At 38.2% G+C, this 14271-nt stretch overlaps 1 protein-coding gene across 1 annotated transcript in view; it reads right to left on the reverse strand.

Moving 5' to 3' along the window:
• The window catches only part of LOC116903299 (vomeronasal type-2 receptor 26-like), a 42465-nt gene extending 32955 nt beyond the window's left edge, over positions 1-9510 (reverse strand). The window contains exons 1-3 of the mRNA XM_032905722.1: positions 9296-9510; positions 7896-8193; positions 7-816 (exon numbers count right to left, since the gene is read on the reverse strand). Coding sequence (XP_032761613.1) covers positions 7-816; positions 7896-8193; positions 9296-9510 — 1323 coding nt within the window. The remainder of the gene's footprint in view (positions 1-6; positions 817-7895; positions 8194-9295) is intronic.
• Positions 9511-14271: the final 4761 nt, after the last annotated feature.

Consider the following 14271-nt stretch of genomic DNA (forward strand, 5'->3'; position numbering starts at 1 on the left):
TGCTACCTTCCATGGGAGAGGAGCCTGGGGTAAATCTTTATGGAGTGAGTCTCCTTCCAATGTGAGTAAGAGCTCCTCATGGAGTGCCTGGGCAATAGCATACACAGCTGCATGAACTTTGTAGCTCGAGGGTGAGGCATTCATATCCCAAAAATGCAGAGGTCGTGTACTGAGGTTGCCATTTTGCTCACATTGACTCAGTTCTCTGATCCAGTGCTGATCAAAATAGGGACATTCAAATAAGATTGACCACACATCCTGGATAAAGATATCTTGAGGGTATTTCCTAGGTTGGACACTTCTGAGAAAATCCTTGAATCCCAGAATTTCATCCGTGTGAACAGAAAATGATAATCCTCCACCAAAATATGTATAACCTAGATTTTGTTGAAAGGGTAATGTGGTGATATCCCAATCAGAAGTTGTGACCCAGACATTACCGAAAGGGGTATTACAAAAGATGATATAGACAAATCTCAGAAGAGAATATGTGTCACCAAATGCAACAATAACACGGGTCAATGTGAATCTTTCCATAAAATGTTCCCTGTTTCCTGTGTCCTTAGCAGGAAATTCTGGAAACTTTTCTGCAAATGCAACACAAAGTCCATGGTTGTTCATCTCCTCTGTGATGTCCCTAAGGAAGAGTTCTCCCCTCACATCATCTGGAACCACCAGGCCAACCCAGACCCAAGAGAAGTATAGCAGCAGTTGAATAATTCCCTGATACAGAGCTGTGGTGTGCACAGGAAACTGGTAAGGAGACTGGAGCTGGACTTTGGTCTCAAAACTCTGGTCAAATGGAGCATAGCTGATCTAAATAGAAAGAAAGTTACTATTTAACACAAGACAATTATGTTTTTCTCAAATGATTTGATTTACATTTTCTCCTAATGAACTCTATGAGAAATTAAATAGTTAAATAACTTTGCTAAGTAATACCATTTTGTTACCTATGACTCATCACTTTCTTCTCACTGCTCACATCAATTTGATCTTTTTCTTTCCACTTTTATAAAATATATCAAACATGACTGCAAATGGTCTATTTCCTGCTTTCAGTTCATGTGATATCAATCAAATTAGAGCATCTGCAAATCTGTAACTGTCCATACCAAAATTTTCATCTTTCTAATAAATGGAAGTAGATAAATACCAATTCTAAATGCCTTTTTACTTGAAGTTGCAAATCCATAGTTAATTATCCAATAATGAGAAATCTATGAAGCATTTTATAATCCACTAGTGAAGTATATTATTTCCCTAGAACTTCCTATGTCTTTTGTCTTTCTGTAACGTTTAAACTATCCTAAAATATGCTTGCTTAGGATAAAAGACTGACTATCAACCTTAATGAATGTCGTAAAGTCTCTCTTTAACAGGACACTCTGTTCAGCCCCATATCCTTCTTACCAGAGAACTTCAATTGAGATGACTACGATGTCGTTCCTATGCATTTTAGGGCATCTCCTCTGGTGTGGGGAGTAGACTAGATCATTCATTACCCAATCTGCTATATTGAATCACCAATTATCAAATTCACTTTACAATTCAACTTAATCTAATATTGGTATGAATCAATCCTTTTCCTTAAAATGTGCTCTTTAATGAGTTCCAGGATTCTTTCTTTAGCCAAGGAACATATTTCCAAGGTTTAGCCAACACTATCAGTCTGTCTTACTGAATCTTCTACCTCTCTCTACAATAATGTTATCAGAATATCTGGCCTCAGATTGGGACTTGATACACATTTCGACATGAATTCCCTAAATAATCTCTTAAAACCAGATGCCCACTGGGTCAAGCCCTGATCTGCTGCTCATGGCAAGGCACCATTCACTGAGTTTGGATGTTTAGTGAATAGTTTACTTATTGTATCCAAAATCATGATAATTGGGTACAGATACATTTTAATTGATTGGGAGAGAAGGTTGGGTGGGGAGAAGGAGGAGAAATAGGAAAGAAAAAATCAGAAGATGAAATGAACATGAAAACATTGAAGAAGGAAACACTAGCATAAAGAAATATTTAATATTTTATAAATGCACAAAAGTAAGCACTTTAAATAGATGACATATGACAATACAATTTCTTATATCAATAAACTTTTATAATGGGTTCGTGTGTCCCATAAAACTAAATTAATTAATAAAACATGACCTATGTTATATGAATTAATTTAACTTTCTTAATTACACATGTTTCTAAAAATCTGAAGGAATTACTTTTAAAATATAAATAAAAAAACATGTTTGGGGGTTGGGGATTTAGCTCAGCGGTAGAGCGCTTGCCTAGGAAGCGCAAGGCCCTGGGTTCGGTCCCCAGCTCCGAAAAAAAGAAAAGAAAAAAAAAAAAAAACATGTTTGAAATGTAACAAATTCCATCCAAATATAAGGCAAGAGTCTGTGATAGAGGCCTGTTGTTCTGCTGACAGGACAAGCCTAGGGTTCTTTCAGGTCTCTAATACAGATGTTGCTATCAGGAAGACAGCTGTTCCTCAAGGAAAATGGGCTGACAAAGTAGAAAAGCTATAGTTCGTCACTCCCTATTACTCTGAGGGCTGTGGCAAGCTGCCGTCTCAGGAAAGAACCGATTGTTTAACACTGACCTACTGTGTGATGCTAAGATTGGGGAGTTTCAGCACCTCACAGAATCTGCAGGCACTCGAACAGGCCTGTATGAGGCTGACTCAGGAGGCAGGTGTGGAAATGGAAGGTCACAATGGCAAGAAACTGAATAGGTAGGGAAAGGCTTTGCTCAGGCAGTTTATGGAGGGAGGATTTAGTTTGCACTTGCTGACTAGGAGTTGACCTAAGCATCAGACAAAAACTGTCTGATAGACCAGAGTCTTAGGGGATGGAAAAACAAAGTATAATGCTATACATGCATGAATATGTCATGATGACTTCATTTCTGTGTAGGCTATGTGTGTGTGTGTGTGTGTGTGTGAGAGAGAGAGAGAGAGAGAGAGAGAGAGAGAGAGAGAGTAAATGTATACATATATATGTAAATATATACATAGTGAGGCTGAGGAGGTAGCTCAAGGGCATGGATTAAAATCCTCAGCATCCCCATAACAAGTCAGACATAGTATGTGCTTACACTCCAACATAGCTGGGTAGAGACAGATAAATCCCAAGATTTATCTAGTCAGCTCAAAATCTCAAGGTTGCTCTGCAGTGAAAGACCCTCTTTCAAGGCAGTAGTGTAGGAAGTGATGGAGGACGACTGTCTGACCTCCAGGTGTACTGATATGCCTACTTATACAGTACTGACATACACAACAGTTGCCACATAACCCCCTACACACACAGGCACACTCTCAAGCACACACTCATGGACACACATAAATACATGTACATACATACACACACATACATAAACATTGAAAGAGAGAGAGAGAGAACAAATAACAATGACACCTCCATGATGTCATAATTCTTCAGTACTAGAAGTCAAAGAGAATAAGAAAAACTATATGAGATTGGATGCCAGAGACATTCTGTTATGTAGAATGACCAATAGTCACAAATAATCACAAACAGAGCTCACATAAGCTGGTAGATGAAGTAAGAGAATCAATTTTGAATCTAAATAGAACTTAGAAAACAGGCACTTGGTGGAGAAAATTTTAAGTGTGGAGGGAAAAAGGTCTGAAAAAAAGATAACCAAATAAAGTTGCTGAAAATCAAAATGCAAGTCAGTCGAATGAAAGCCTCTGCTGAACTAACTTTCTAAATTTTCTTCAACTCAGGGATGCACTCTGGAAAATGTGAAAGTGAATCAAGAAAGATGTGGGACTTAGCATATAGAGGACCTAACACATGGAACTACTTGAGACACAGCACTCAGGCTGACAAAGAGAATAAATGGAAAGAAAGGCTTATCTATTTTATAAAGTTGAAATAATTTTCATATATCAGGGATTTATTTACATACACTAAGGATGGTTTACATATTCTACACAGAAAAACTTAAACAAAAATGCCAACATGACAAAGGAAATGAAATTTCTATAGAACGTGGTCAACAGCACAGAACTGGCAGCTCAACAGCTCACTCTTATGACTGTGTGCAAGTGAATTACAGACGAAATGACAAAATGTCTCAGGACTCTATGAGTACATTTAAGTTGTTGTATTGGGCCGTGTGCATAGCTTTCATTGGCCACAGGCAGCCAGCTGGCCATACTGTAAAGAGCAAAACTTGACTTTCAAAAACACTTGAATTATTAAATTAATAAACCCGTTATGGACTAAACAGACATTCCTCTGCAAGAAAGAAACACAAAAGTGTAATAAATATTTTAACAGAGTTGAAAAAACTTAACCACCAGTGGAATCCAAATTATAAAATCCTTTTGACTTTGTTACCTAAGTCATAGGTATTTTCCTCAGGGGAATAGGTAGCAGGTGCTGAAAAGGTGGCTCAGCCGTTATGAACAGGGAGTGTTCATGCACTGGACCTGGGTTTTATTTCCAGCACCCCTATGGCAGTTCACAACTACCTGTAACTCTATATCCAGATGATCTAACACCTTATTGTGGCTTTCTCTATGAACACTAGGTAAACATCTGTTGCAAACAACATGCATGTAGGAGAAACATGTGGACACATAAAATAAATAAATCTTAAAAAAACAAACAGGGGCTGGGGATTTAGCTCAGTGGTAGAGCGTTTCCCAAGGAAGCGCAAGGCCCGGGGTTCGGCCCCCAGCTCCGAAAAAAAGAACCAAAAAAAAAAAAAAAACAAACAAAAAAAACCAAACAAACCAAACCAAATGGTGGGAGGAAACAGGAAGCCTTGTTGTTGCTATTAGGAATGTGAACTGACACAATATCAAAACAACATAGAGTTTCACAAACACTAAGAATAGACCAACCTCACAATTCAGATGTACTACTGCTTGATATAGATATTCCACACTCCAAGCCAAAGCAAGAGAAACTGCCCAACCATCCTTTAGTGTTAATTTAAGTTTCCCATTTACTGTGAGACATAGGGGGGTGTGTGTGTGTGTGTGTGTGTGTGTGTGTGTGTGTGTGTGTGTGTGAGAGAGAGAGAGAGAGAGAGAGAGAGAGAGAACTAGAAAGGGACCCACTAGAATGATAAAAAGAAATCCTAAGGCAGGGACAGAAATAAAACACAGAACTAAAAAGTTGAGTCTTCTTCAGAGAGCAGAACAGCAATACAGGAGGGTGTGAGAGGCATTGGGAAGCAGACAGTAAGAAAAAAGTACATGAGAATGACCATAATGTAACCCATGTATCGTATGATGACAAAAAATACTTCTAATGATCAAAGTTCAATTCCCAGCAACTGTGTCAGGTGGTTCATAATCTCTCTCTCTCTCTCTCTCTCTCTCTCTCTCTCTCTCTCTCTCTCTCTCTCTCTCCCTCTCTCTCTCTCTCCAAATAAAAATGCATTTGTGTAAAAGGAGTACAGGGCTCAATAAGAGGATATATAAGTAAAACCAAAATAAATATCCAAGCCAGTAGACATGCAACTCAAACACAGAAAGAAAAGAAACATGAACCCCCAAAGCAATGCCATACACCCCAAACTGTAACTACTTTAATACTATGAACAGGTATATTGACGTGGATAAAATGCCAGATGAAAAAGAAAATGTTTACTAGTAAAACTGCGAACAAAGTTAGAGAATAATCACTTTTCCCATTCATTTTTAGCTTGAAATCCTAGCAAAATCATTATAGTAAGAAAACACCTACAAATGGGGTAAGAAGAGGGTAAAATTATCCCTGTTCTCATATGACATGTTTATGTCTGAATGTTTTCTCCTGGAGTCTTCCCAGAACTTTAAGTATGAAAACTCTCAAATGTGATATACATGTTTATCAAAGTAAAAAACAAAACCACAAATAAACATCCAAACTAGTAGCTTCCTATGTATCAATAATGAATTTGTAGAGGAAGTAAACATGGAAGCAATTTCGTGTACAATTAAAAAAAAATAAAACAACTAGGTATAAGCCTAAGGAAAGAGGTGGAAAACTTTAAAGCCATCTAAAAATTCCCTAGAAAACAGAAGGAACTTGGACACACAGAGATTGGCTGAATTAACACTGCAAAATATTCCAAAATGATTTATTATTAAGCATAATTCTCATCAATCTTCCTATGACACTCATCGAAAACTAGCTAAGGCAATTCTCACGTTCATATGGAAACACAAAGACCCCCAATGGACAAATAGTGAGGGTACTGGTACATGTAAATTCATATACAATATCTCAAATTATACTAGTGAGCCATGGTGAAACAGCAGTGTTGGTATAAGATAAACCTGTACACAAAACAAATAGAAGACCAATAAATAAACTCACATAATTATAGTCACGAACATATACTGGAGGAAAGACAGTTGCTTCCAAAAATTACTAAGGAAACTAAAGATCTAGCTACACACAGAGAACTTAAGGTGGAGCAGTCTGTCTCTCTGCCCTATGCAAAAAATCCATTCTAATCAGCTCAGAGATGTTAGGGGAAAGTTTAAAACTTTGAAACACCTAAAGAAAAGCTAGGGGGAAACCTTTAAAATATCACCTCGGACAAGGACCTTCTGAAAGGCCTCTGGTAGCTCAGCAGATCATTGCATGGCTGATCAGGGGGCTACATGGAGTAAAAGAGCTGCAGAGGAAAGGGAAGGATCCTATGTCAGGAAAACAGAAGAAGAAGCTGTTAGGTGAGAGATCAGTGGTTATTGAGAGGTGGTAGGAGGATCCGTAACAAAAATGAGACAAGTACAATTATATATGAATTTCTAATGAAAAATTGTGTTCGATATAAATGTCATAAGCATATGTCCAAAGTCAAAATTTTAAAAGAAAAAAAACTCATAAAAACTCATAAAAGAAAAAAATGGTCAGACATAATAGTGCACACCTTCTGCCTCAGAGAAGCAAAGGCAGGAGGATCTCTGTAAGGCAATACTGGGCTACATAGGAATTTCAAGACCAGCCTTGAACAAGTCTCGAATATAAACAAATAAGGAAAAAGAAAAAGCAAAAATAAATCAACATGGCAACCTAATTCATTTGATGAAAATTTTTAAGTTATTTGACTGATACTATCAGGGATACAGTTAATGCTGGATCACTGTTATTTGCAGACTAAGATTTCTTTTTTTTTTTTCTTTTTTTTTCTTTTTTTCCGGAGCTGGGGACCGAACCCAGGGCCTTGCGCTCGCTAGGCAAGCGTTCTACCGCTGAGCTAAATCCCCAGCCCCCAGACTAAGATTTCTAAGTAGCTCTGTTTAAGTTTATTACTGATTAAGGTGCATTTTACTTATAAATGCTACTACTCTAGTGGTGTTTATAAAACATTACTGATCAACAAAAATATTTTTAAATAAAGACAGAAATTACAACTTTTGTTCCAACATAGGAAAATTGAAACAACCCTAATGTCCAGTCAGAGTAAGTCTGACCAAAGGTTCTTTGTAAAAATAAATGTTATGTGGCAATCTGAGCTGATAGCATGGTATAATAGTCAGGAATGTTTCCTGAGTAGTTACAGTGAAGATACATGAGTAGAATTGTGCCAGTCCTCATGCCGTGTGATACCCTAAAACTCAATATGAAAGAAAGACCATATAAGCAGTGGTACGAGGCAAAGGAAATTTTCTTGGAGTGTTAAGAATACAGATTTCATTACTGTATCTATATTTGTTTTAATTTAAAGCTTTTAAAAATAAATTTCTTTTACAAACAGGATTTCATCTTATGAATAAATTACACTTTAGAGTTGAAATGATAACTAAATAGTAAAGTTTTAAATAGTCCCATAACTCATCAATAAACAATAAATGGATTAATTAGCATTTATTACTCTGTTACTATGTTTAACCTAAAGAGCCAGGATTCTCTGCGTACCTGAGGGACATTGTAGAGACTTAGAACTCGGGAGATCTGAGTTGATATTCCTGTTGAAATGCCTCCTATCACTGCAACCAGCTTATCAGTCTTCTCAGGCCTGCAACTGTAGTTAGGAACTAGGGGGCTCTCTCCCGAGAGCAAAGCCATAGAACTTTCCACAGCCTTCATCTCAATAAAGTCAACATTGAAGACATAGAATCCCAGGGACATATTGAATAAAATATTTGGATCCTTGTTGATTTTTTCTATAGCAAAAACCATTGCCAACATGTGCTGATAATGTTTGGTGAAATCCCTAGGAGGAAAAATTAGAAAGACCATTTTTGTGGGGTTTTGTTAATACTAATTTTTAATTAAAATATAATTACATCATTTACCTTCCTTCCTTTTCTCACTGCATCTCCTTCCATGCTCCCTCTCAAATTCTGGATTTTTATTTATAACAATCTAAGTCATATAAAGAATTCACATGACATTCTAAAAAACAAGCAGGATATTCTATATTAAAATATAGATGAATTCACCTTTAAGAAGAGGAGTCATAATACAGCTTATTATCAAATTCACAATTATGTTTTTTTGATCTTTTATTTGAGACCAAGTCTTGCTTATTCAGCCCAGGATGTATTTAAACTCATTACATGTACCCAGTTAACCTTAGGTTGACATAGATCCTCCTGCTTCTCAAGTTCTGGAATTAAAGATTTGCATCACCATGTACTATCTAATGTACAATTGTAACTTTTTACTGTGGAATTGTGTCTAAGAAAGTAAAGCTGAGGAGTAAAGCATGTGGGAATATCAAACATTGAAACAACATTTTATGTGGTCTTCAAAAATAGGATAAACCTGGGGAAAATACACAGTGCTTGGTAAACTATGGCAATTGAGAAAAAGAATAGTGTCAAGTCAATTAAAGCAGGAAAAAATAATGTTCTCAGTACAATAAGCTTAATTAAAACAAGGAAAAACTGAAAACACTTCAACTGAAAAGTGTTTTCAACACCTTCTTACATATTTAAGAGAATTCAGCATTAGTAGGGGAGAGTCACACACAGAGCCAGTCATGGCTGAGGAGCTACTGGCATTTGCTGGCTACTGGGGAAGGGAGGGTCAGTTTCAGTAGGAGGGTTGTCCTGGTAGCTTGCCTACACTCTAGATTATGTCTTTTACTTCTGCAGTACTGGCATGCCTAAATCTAACTCAGTAGATTAAAAAGTGAGAGAGAAGGGAAGGAAGAGGAAAAGAGGGAAAGAGAGAAAGAGAGACAGGGACAGAGAAACAGACAGAAAGGCAGAGACCCCGAGAATCAGTACAGATGGGGTTGATCAACATCTATTTTATAAATGTATGAAATCCTGAAATTATATTTTTTAAAGAGAGAAGCAAACACTTACACATAAACATATTCTGGTATATGGGTTGTGTCTGTAAAGCCAAATTTGCTTCTAGTGTCTCCAGCAGTCACTCTAAGGGAAAAGAGTCCTCCAATAACAAAATCCCCGTCTTGATAGTAGCCAGGAGAAGCAGGTTTACTTAAAGAGAAACAAGAAATTTGTTCCTGGAATGCAGTGAGCAAAATCAGGAGAGAGAAAGCAATGAGTAATTTCATACTAACATTGACAAATAATTGATAAAACACAAAAATCTCTGTTCAGTTGAGAATCTTGGGCTAATCGTTCCTGATAGCACATCAACAAACTGATAAATCATGTGGCTATCTGGTCCATGTGGATCAAGTTTATAATCACAGAGTCACTGTGAGTCTCCCAGGGCTCAGGAACCTCACTCTTGGCACCTGGGAATCCTGGTTCTCAGCAAGAAAACACATAATTACTAACAAGTGTGACGTTCACTAAAACATATGTGGGGTGTGTGCACTCAGTGAGCGGAGGCTTTTCAAATTCCCAAGGTAAAAGGAGAATAACCAGGGGAACATTAAGTTATGAAGGGTCTTCTGAAGTAGGCATTAAAGGATCGGTGTTCTTTTGGGTGGTAGGGGAGGGAGCTGGACTCTTAATCACTTATCATCAGTTTCATTTTAGAGTATTTCTGTTAGACCAACCCAAAGCCTCACATTTGACAACATTATTAAAGGGTCAATTATCAAATTATGTATTTTTAATATCTTACATTGTATATACTTATAACTATAATATTTTGAAATGCATATACAATGTAAAAATTAAATATAAAATTTTAATTCAAACATTTTTTAACCACTGGCATGATTTCAAATGTACTTACTTCAAAGGAAGTAAATGAAGAGATATTATTAGCTTAGTTCTTGAAGTTCTAGCCAGAGCAATCAGACAACAAAAGGAAGTCAAGGGGATACAGATCGGAAAAGAAGAAGTCAAAATATCACTATTTGCAGATGATATGATAGTATATTTAAGTGATCCCAAAAGTTCCACCAGAGAACTACTAAAGCTGATAAACAACTTCAGCAAAGTGGCTGGGTATAAAATTAACTCAAATAAATCGGTAGCCGTCCTCTACACAAAAGAGAAACAAGCCGAGAAAAGAAATTAGGGAAACGACACCTTCATAATAGACCCAAATAATATAAAGTACCTCGGTGTGACTTTTAACCAAGCAAGTAAAAGATTTGTACAACAAGAACTTCAAGACTCTGAAGAAAGAAATTGAAGAAGATCTCAGAAGATGGAAAGATCTCCCATGCTCATGGATTGGCAGGATTAATATAGTAAAATGGCCATTCTACCAAAAAAGCTTATCTACAGATTCAATGCAATCCCCATCAAAATACCAATCCATTTCTTCAAAGAGTTAGACAGGACAATTTGCAAATTCATCTGGAATAACAAAAAACCCAGGATAGCTAAAACTATCCTCAACAATAAAAGGACGTCAGGGAGAATCACTATCCCTGAACTCAAGCAGTATTAAAGAGCAATAGTGATAAAAACTGCATAGTATTGGTACAGAGACAGACAGATAGACCAATGGAACAGAATTGAAGACCCAGAAATGAACCCACACACCTATGGGCACTTGATTTTTGACAAAGGAGCCAAAACCATCAAATGGAAAAAAGATAGCATTTTCAGCAAATGATGCTGGTTCAACTGGAGGTCAACATGTAGAAGAATGCAGATCGGTCCATGCTTATCACCCTGTACAAAGCTTAAGTCCAAGTGGATCAAGGACCTCCACATCAAACCAGATACACTCAAACTAATAGAAGAAATACTAGGGAAGCATCTGGAACACATGGGCACTGGAAAAAATTTCCTGAACAAAACACCAATGGCTTATGCTCTAAGATCAAGAATCGACAAATGGGATCTCATAAAACTGCAAAGCTTCTGTAAGGCAAAGGATACTGTGGTTAGGACAAAACGGCAACCAACAGATTGGGAAAAGATCTTTACCAATCCTACAACAGATAGAGGCCTTATATCCAAAATATACAAAGAACTCAAGAAGTTAGACCGCAGGGAGACAAATAACCCTATTAAAAATGGGGTTCAGAGCTAAACAAAGAATTCACAGCTGAGGAATGCCAAATGGCTGAGAAACACCTAAAGAAATGTTCAACATCTTTAGTCATAAGGGAAATGCAAATCAAAACAACCCTGAGATTTCACCTCACACCAGTGAGAATGGCTAAGATCAAAAACTCAGGTGACAGCAGATGCTGGCAAGGATGCGGAGAAAGAGGAACACTCCTCCATTGTTGGTGGGATTGCAGACTGGTACAACCATTCTGGAAATCAGTCTGGAGGTTCCTCAGAAAATTGGACATTGAACCCCTGAGGATCCAGCTATACCTCTCTTGGGCATATACCCAAAAGATGCCCCAACATATAAAAAGACACGTGCTCCACTATGTTCATAGCAGCCTTATTTATAATAGCCAGAAGCTGGAAAGAACCCAGATGCCCTTCAACAGAGGAATGGATACAGAAAATGTGGTACATCTACACAATGGAATATTACTCAGCTATCAAAAACAACGAGTTTATGAAATTCGTAGGCAAATGGTTGGAACTGGAAACTATCATCCTGAGTGAGCTAACCCAATCACAGAAAGACATACATGGTATGCACTCACTGATAAGTGGCTATTAGCCCAAATGCTTGAATTACCCTAGTTGCCTAGAACAAATGAAACTCAAGACGGATGATCAAAATGTGAAGGCTTCACTCCTTCTTTAAAAGGGGAACAAGAATACCCTTGGCAGGGAAGAGAGAGGCAAAGATTAAAACAGAGACTGGAGGAACACCCATTCAGAGCCTGCCCCACATGTGGCCCATACATATAGAGCCACCCAATTAGACAAGATGGATGAAGCAAAGAAGTGCAGACCGACAGGGCGGATGTAGATCGATCCTGAGAGACACAGCCAGAATACAGCAAAATACAGAGGCGAATGCCAGCAGCAAACCACTGAACTGAGAACGGGACCCCGTTGAAGGAATCAGAGAAAGAACTGGAAGAGCTTGAAGGGGCTCGAGACCCCATATGTACAACAATGCCAAGCAACCAGAGCTTCCAGGGACTAAGCCACTACCTAAAGACTATACATGGACTGACCCTGGACTCTGACCTCATAGGTAGCATTGAATATCCTAGTAAGATCACCAGTGGAAGGGGAAGCCCTGGGTCCTGCTAAGACTGAACCCCCAGTGAACATGATTATTGGGGGGAGGGCGGCAATGGGGGGAGGATGGGGGGGAACACCCGTAAAGAAGGGGAAGGGGAGGGGTAGGGGGATGTTTGCCTGGAAACTGGGAAAGGGAATAACACTCGAAATGTATATAAGAAATACTCAAGTTAAAAAAAAAATTTGAAGATGAGTGGGCTGCCCCATCCTTCAACTGAGAGCCATGTTTATTTACTAGAGGTGCTCTGTTCAGGTTCTATCTCCCAGCTGATGTACATTTAGGCTAATGTCATCTCTATTGGGTCCTGGGAGCCTCCCTCATTCCTGGTGTCTGGAATGTTGTAGTTGTTCTCCCCACTCCCCACCCCACTCTGCTGCATATTTCTATTCAATCTCATGGCCCTCTGGGCTTCTCTTCTGTTTTATCCGCATATGTGACCTGCCCCACCCTTTTTCCTCTTCCTCCCTTCTCTCATCCATGTCCTCCCCTTTCTCTGCCTCCTGTGATTCTTTTGTTCCCCATTCAGAGCTGATTGAAATATCCACACTTGAACTTTGCTTTTCGTTAAGCTTCATATGGTTTTTGAGCTGTATCATGGGTATTCTGTACTTTTGGGCTAATGACCACTTATCAGTGAGTACAAACAATGTATATCCTTTAGGGTCTGTGTTACCTCACTCAAAATGATATTTTCTAGTTCCATCCATTTGCCTGCAAAGTTTGTGATGTCCTCATTTTTTTTTCGTAGCTGGGGACCAAACCCAGGGCCTTGCGCTTCCTAGGCAAGCACTTTACCACTGAGCTAAATCCCCAACCCTGATGTCCTCATTTTTAATAGATAATTAATATTCCATTGCGTAAATGTACCACATTTTTTGTATCCATTCATCTGATGAGGGACATCTAGATTATAGACAGCTTCTGATTATTGTAAATATTGCTGTTATGAACATAGTAAAGCATGTGTCCTTTTTTAAAAAATTTTTATTTTAATTTTTTTATTAATTTTTATTTATATGAGTACAGTGTAGCTGTCTTCAGACACACCAGAAGAGGGAATCAGATCTCATTACAGATGGTTGTGAGCCACCATGTGGTTACTGGGAATTGAACTCAGGACCTCTGGAAGAGCGGTCAGTGCTCTTAACCGCTGAGCCATCTCTCCAGCCCGCATGTGTCCTTCTTATACGTTGGAGTATCTTTTGGGCATATGCCCAAGTGTGGTATAGTTGGGTCTTCAGGTAGAACTATTTCGGACTTTCTGAGGAGTGGTCAGATTGATTATTGAAGTTGTTATACCAGTTCTCAAAACTACCAGCAATGGAAGAGTGTTCCTCGTTCTTCTCATCCTCGCTAGCATCTGCTGTCACTTAAGGTTTTGATCTTAGCCTTTTTGATTGGTTTAAAGTGGAATTTCAAGGTTGTTTGGATTTTCATTTCACTGATGACTAAAAGGTGTCGAATGTTCCTTTAGGTGCTTCTCAGCCATTTGAGATTCTCCACTTGAAAATTCTCTGTTTAGATCTGTACCCCAATTTGAATAGTTATATTGGGTTTTCCAGAATCTGACTTCTTAAATTCTTTGCATATTTTGGGTATTAGGCCTCTATTGGATATAGGGTTAGTAAGATTTTGTCATATTGTCATTGTCCTTTGCCTTACAGATGCTTTTCAGTTTCATGAGATCCCCTTTGTCAGTTGTTGATCTTAGAGCCTGAACTATTGTTTTGTTCTGGAA

Source organism: Rattus rattus, chromosome 6 (genome assembly GCF_011064425.1).
Source record: "Rattus rattus isolate New Zealand chromosome 6, Rrattus_CSIRO_v1, whole genome shotgun sequence".
Classification (NCBI taxonomy): domain Eukaryota; kingdom Metazoa; phylum Chordata; class Mammalia; order Rodentia; family Muridae; genus Rattus; species Rattus rattus.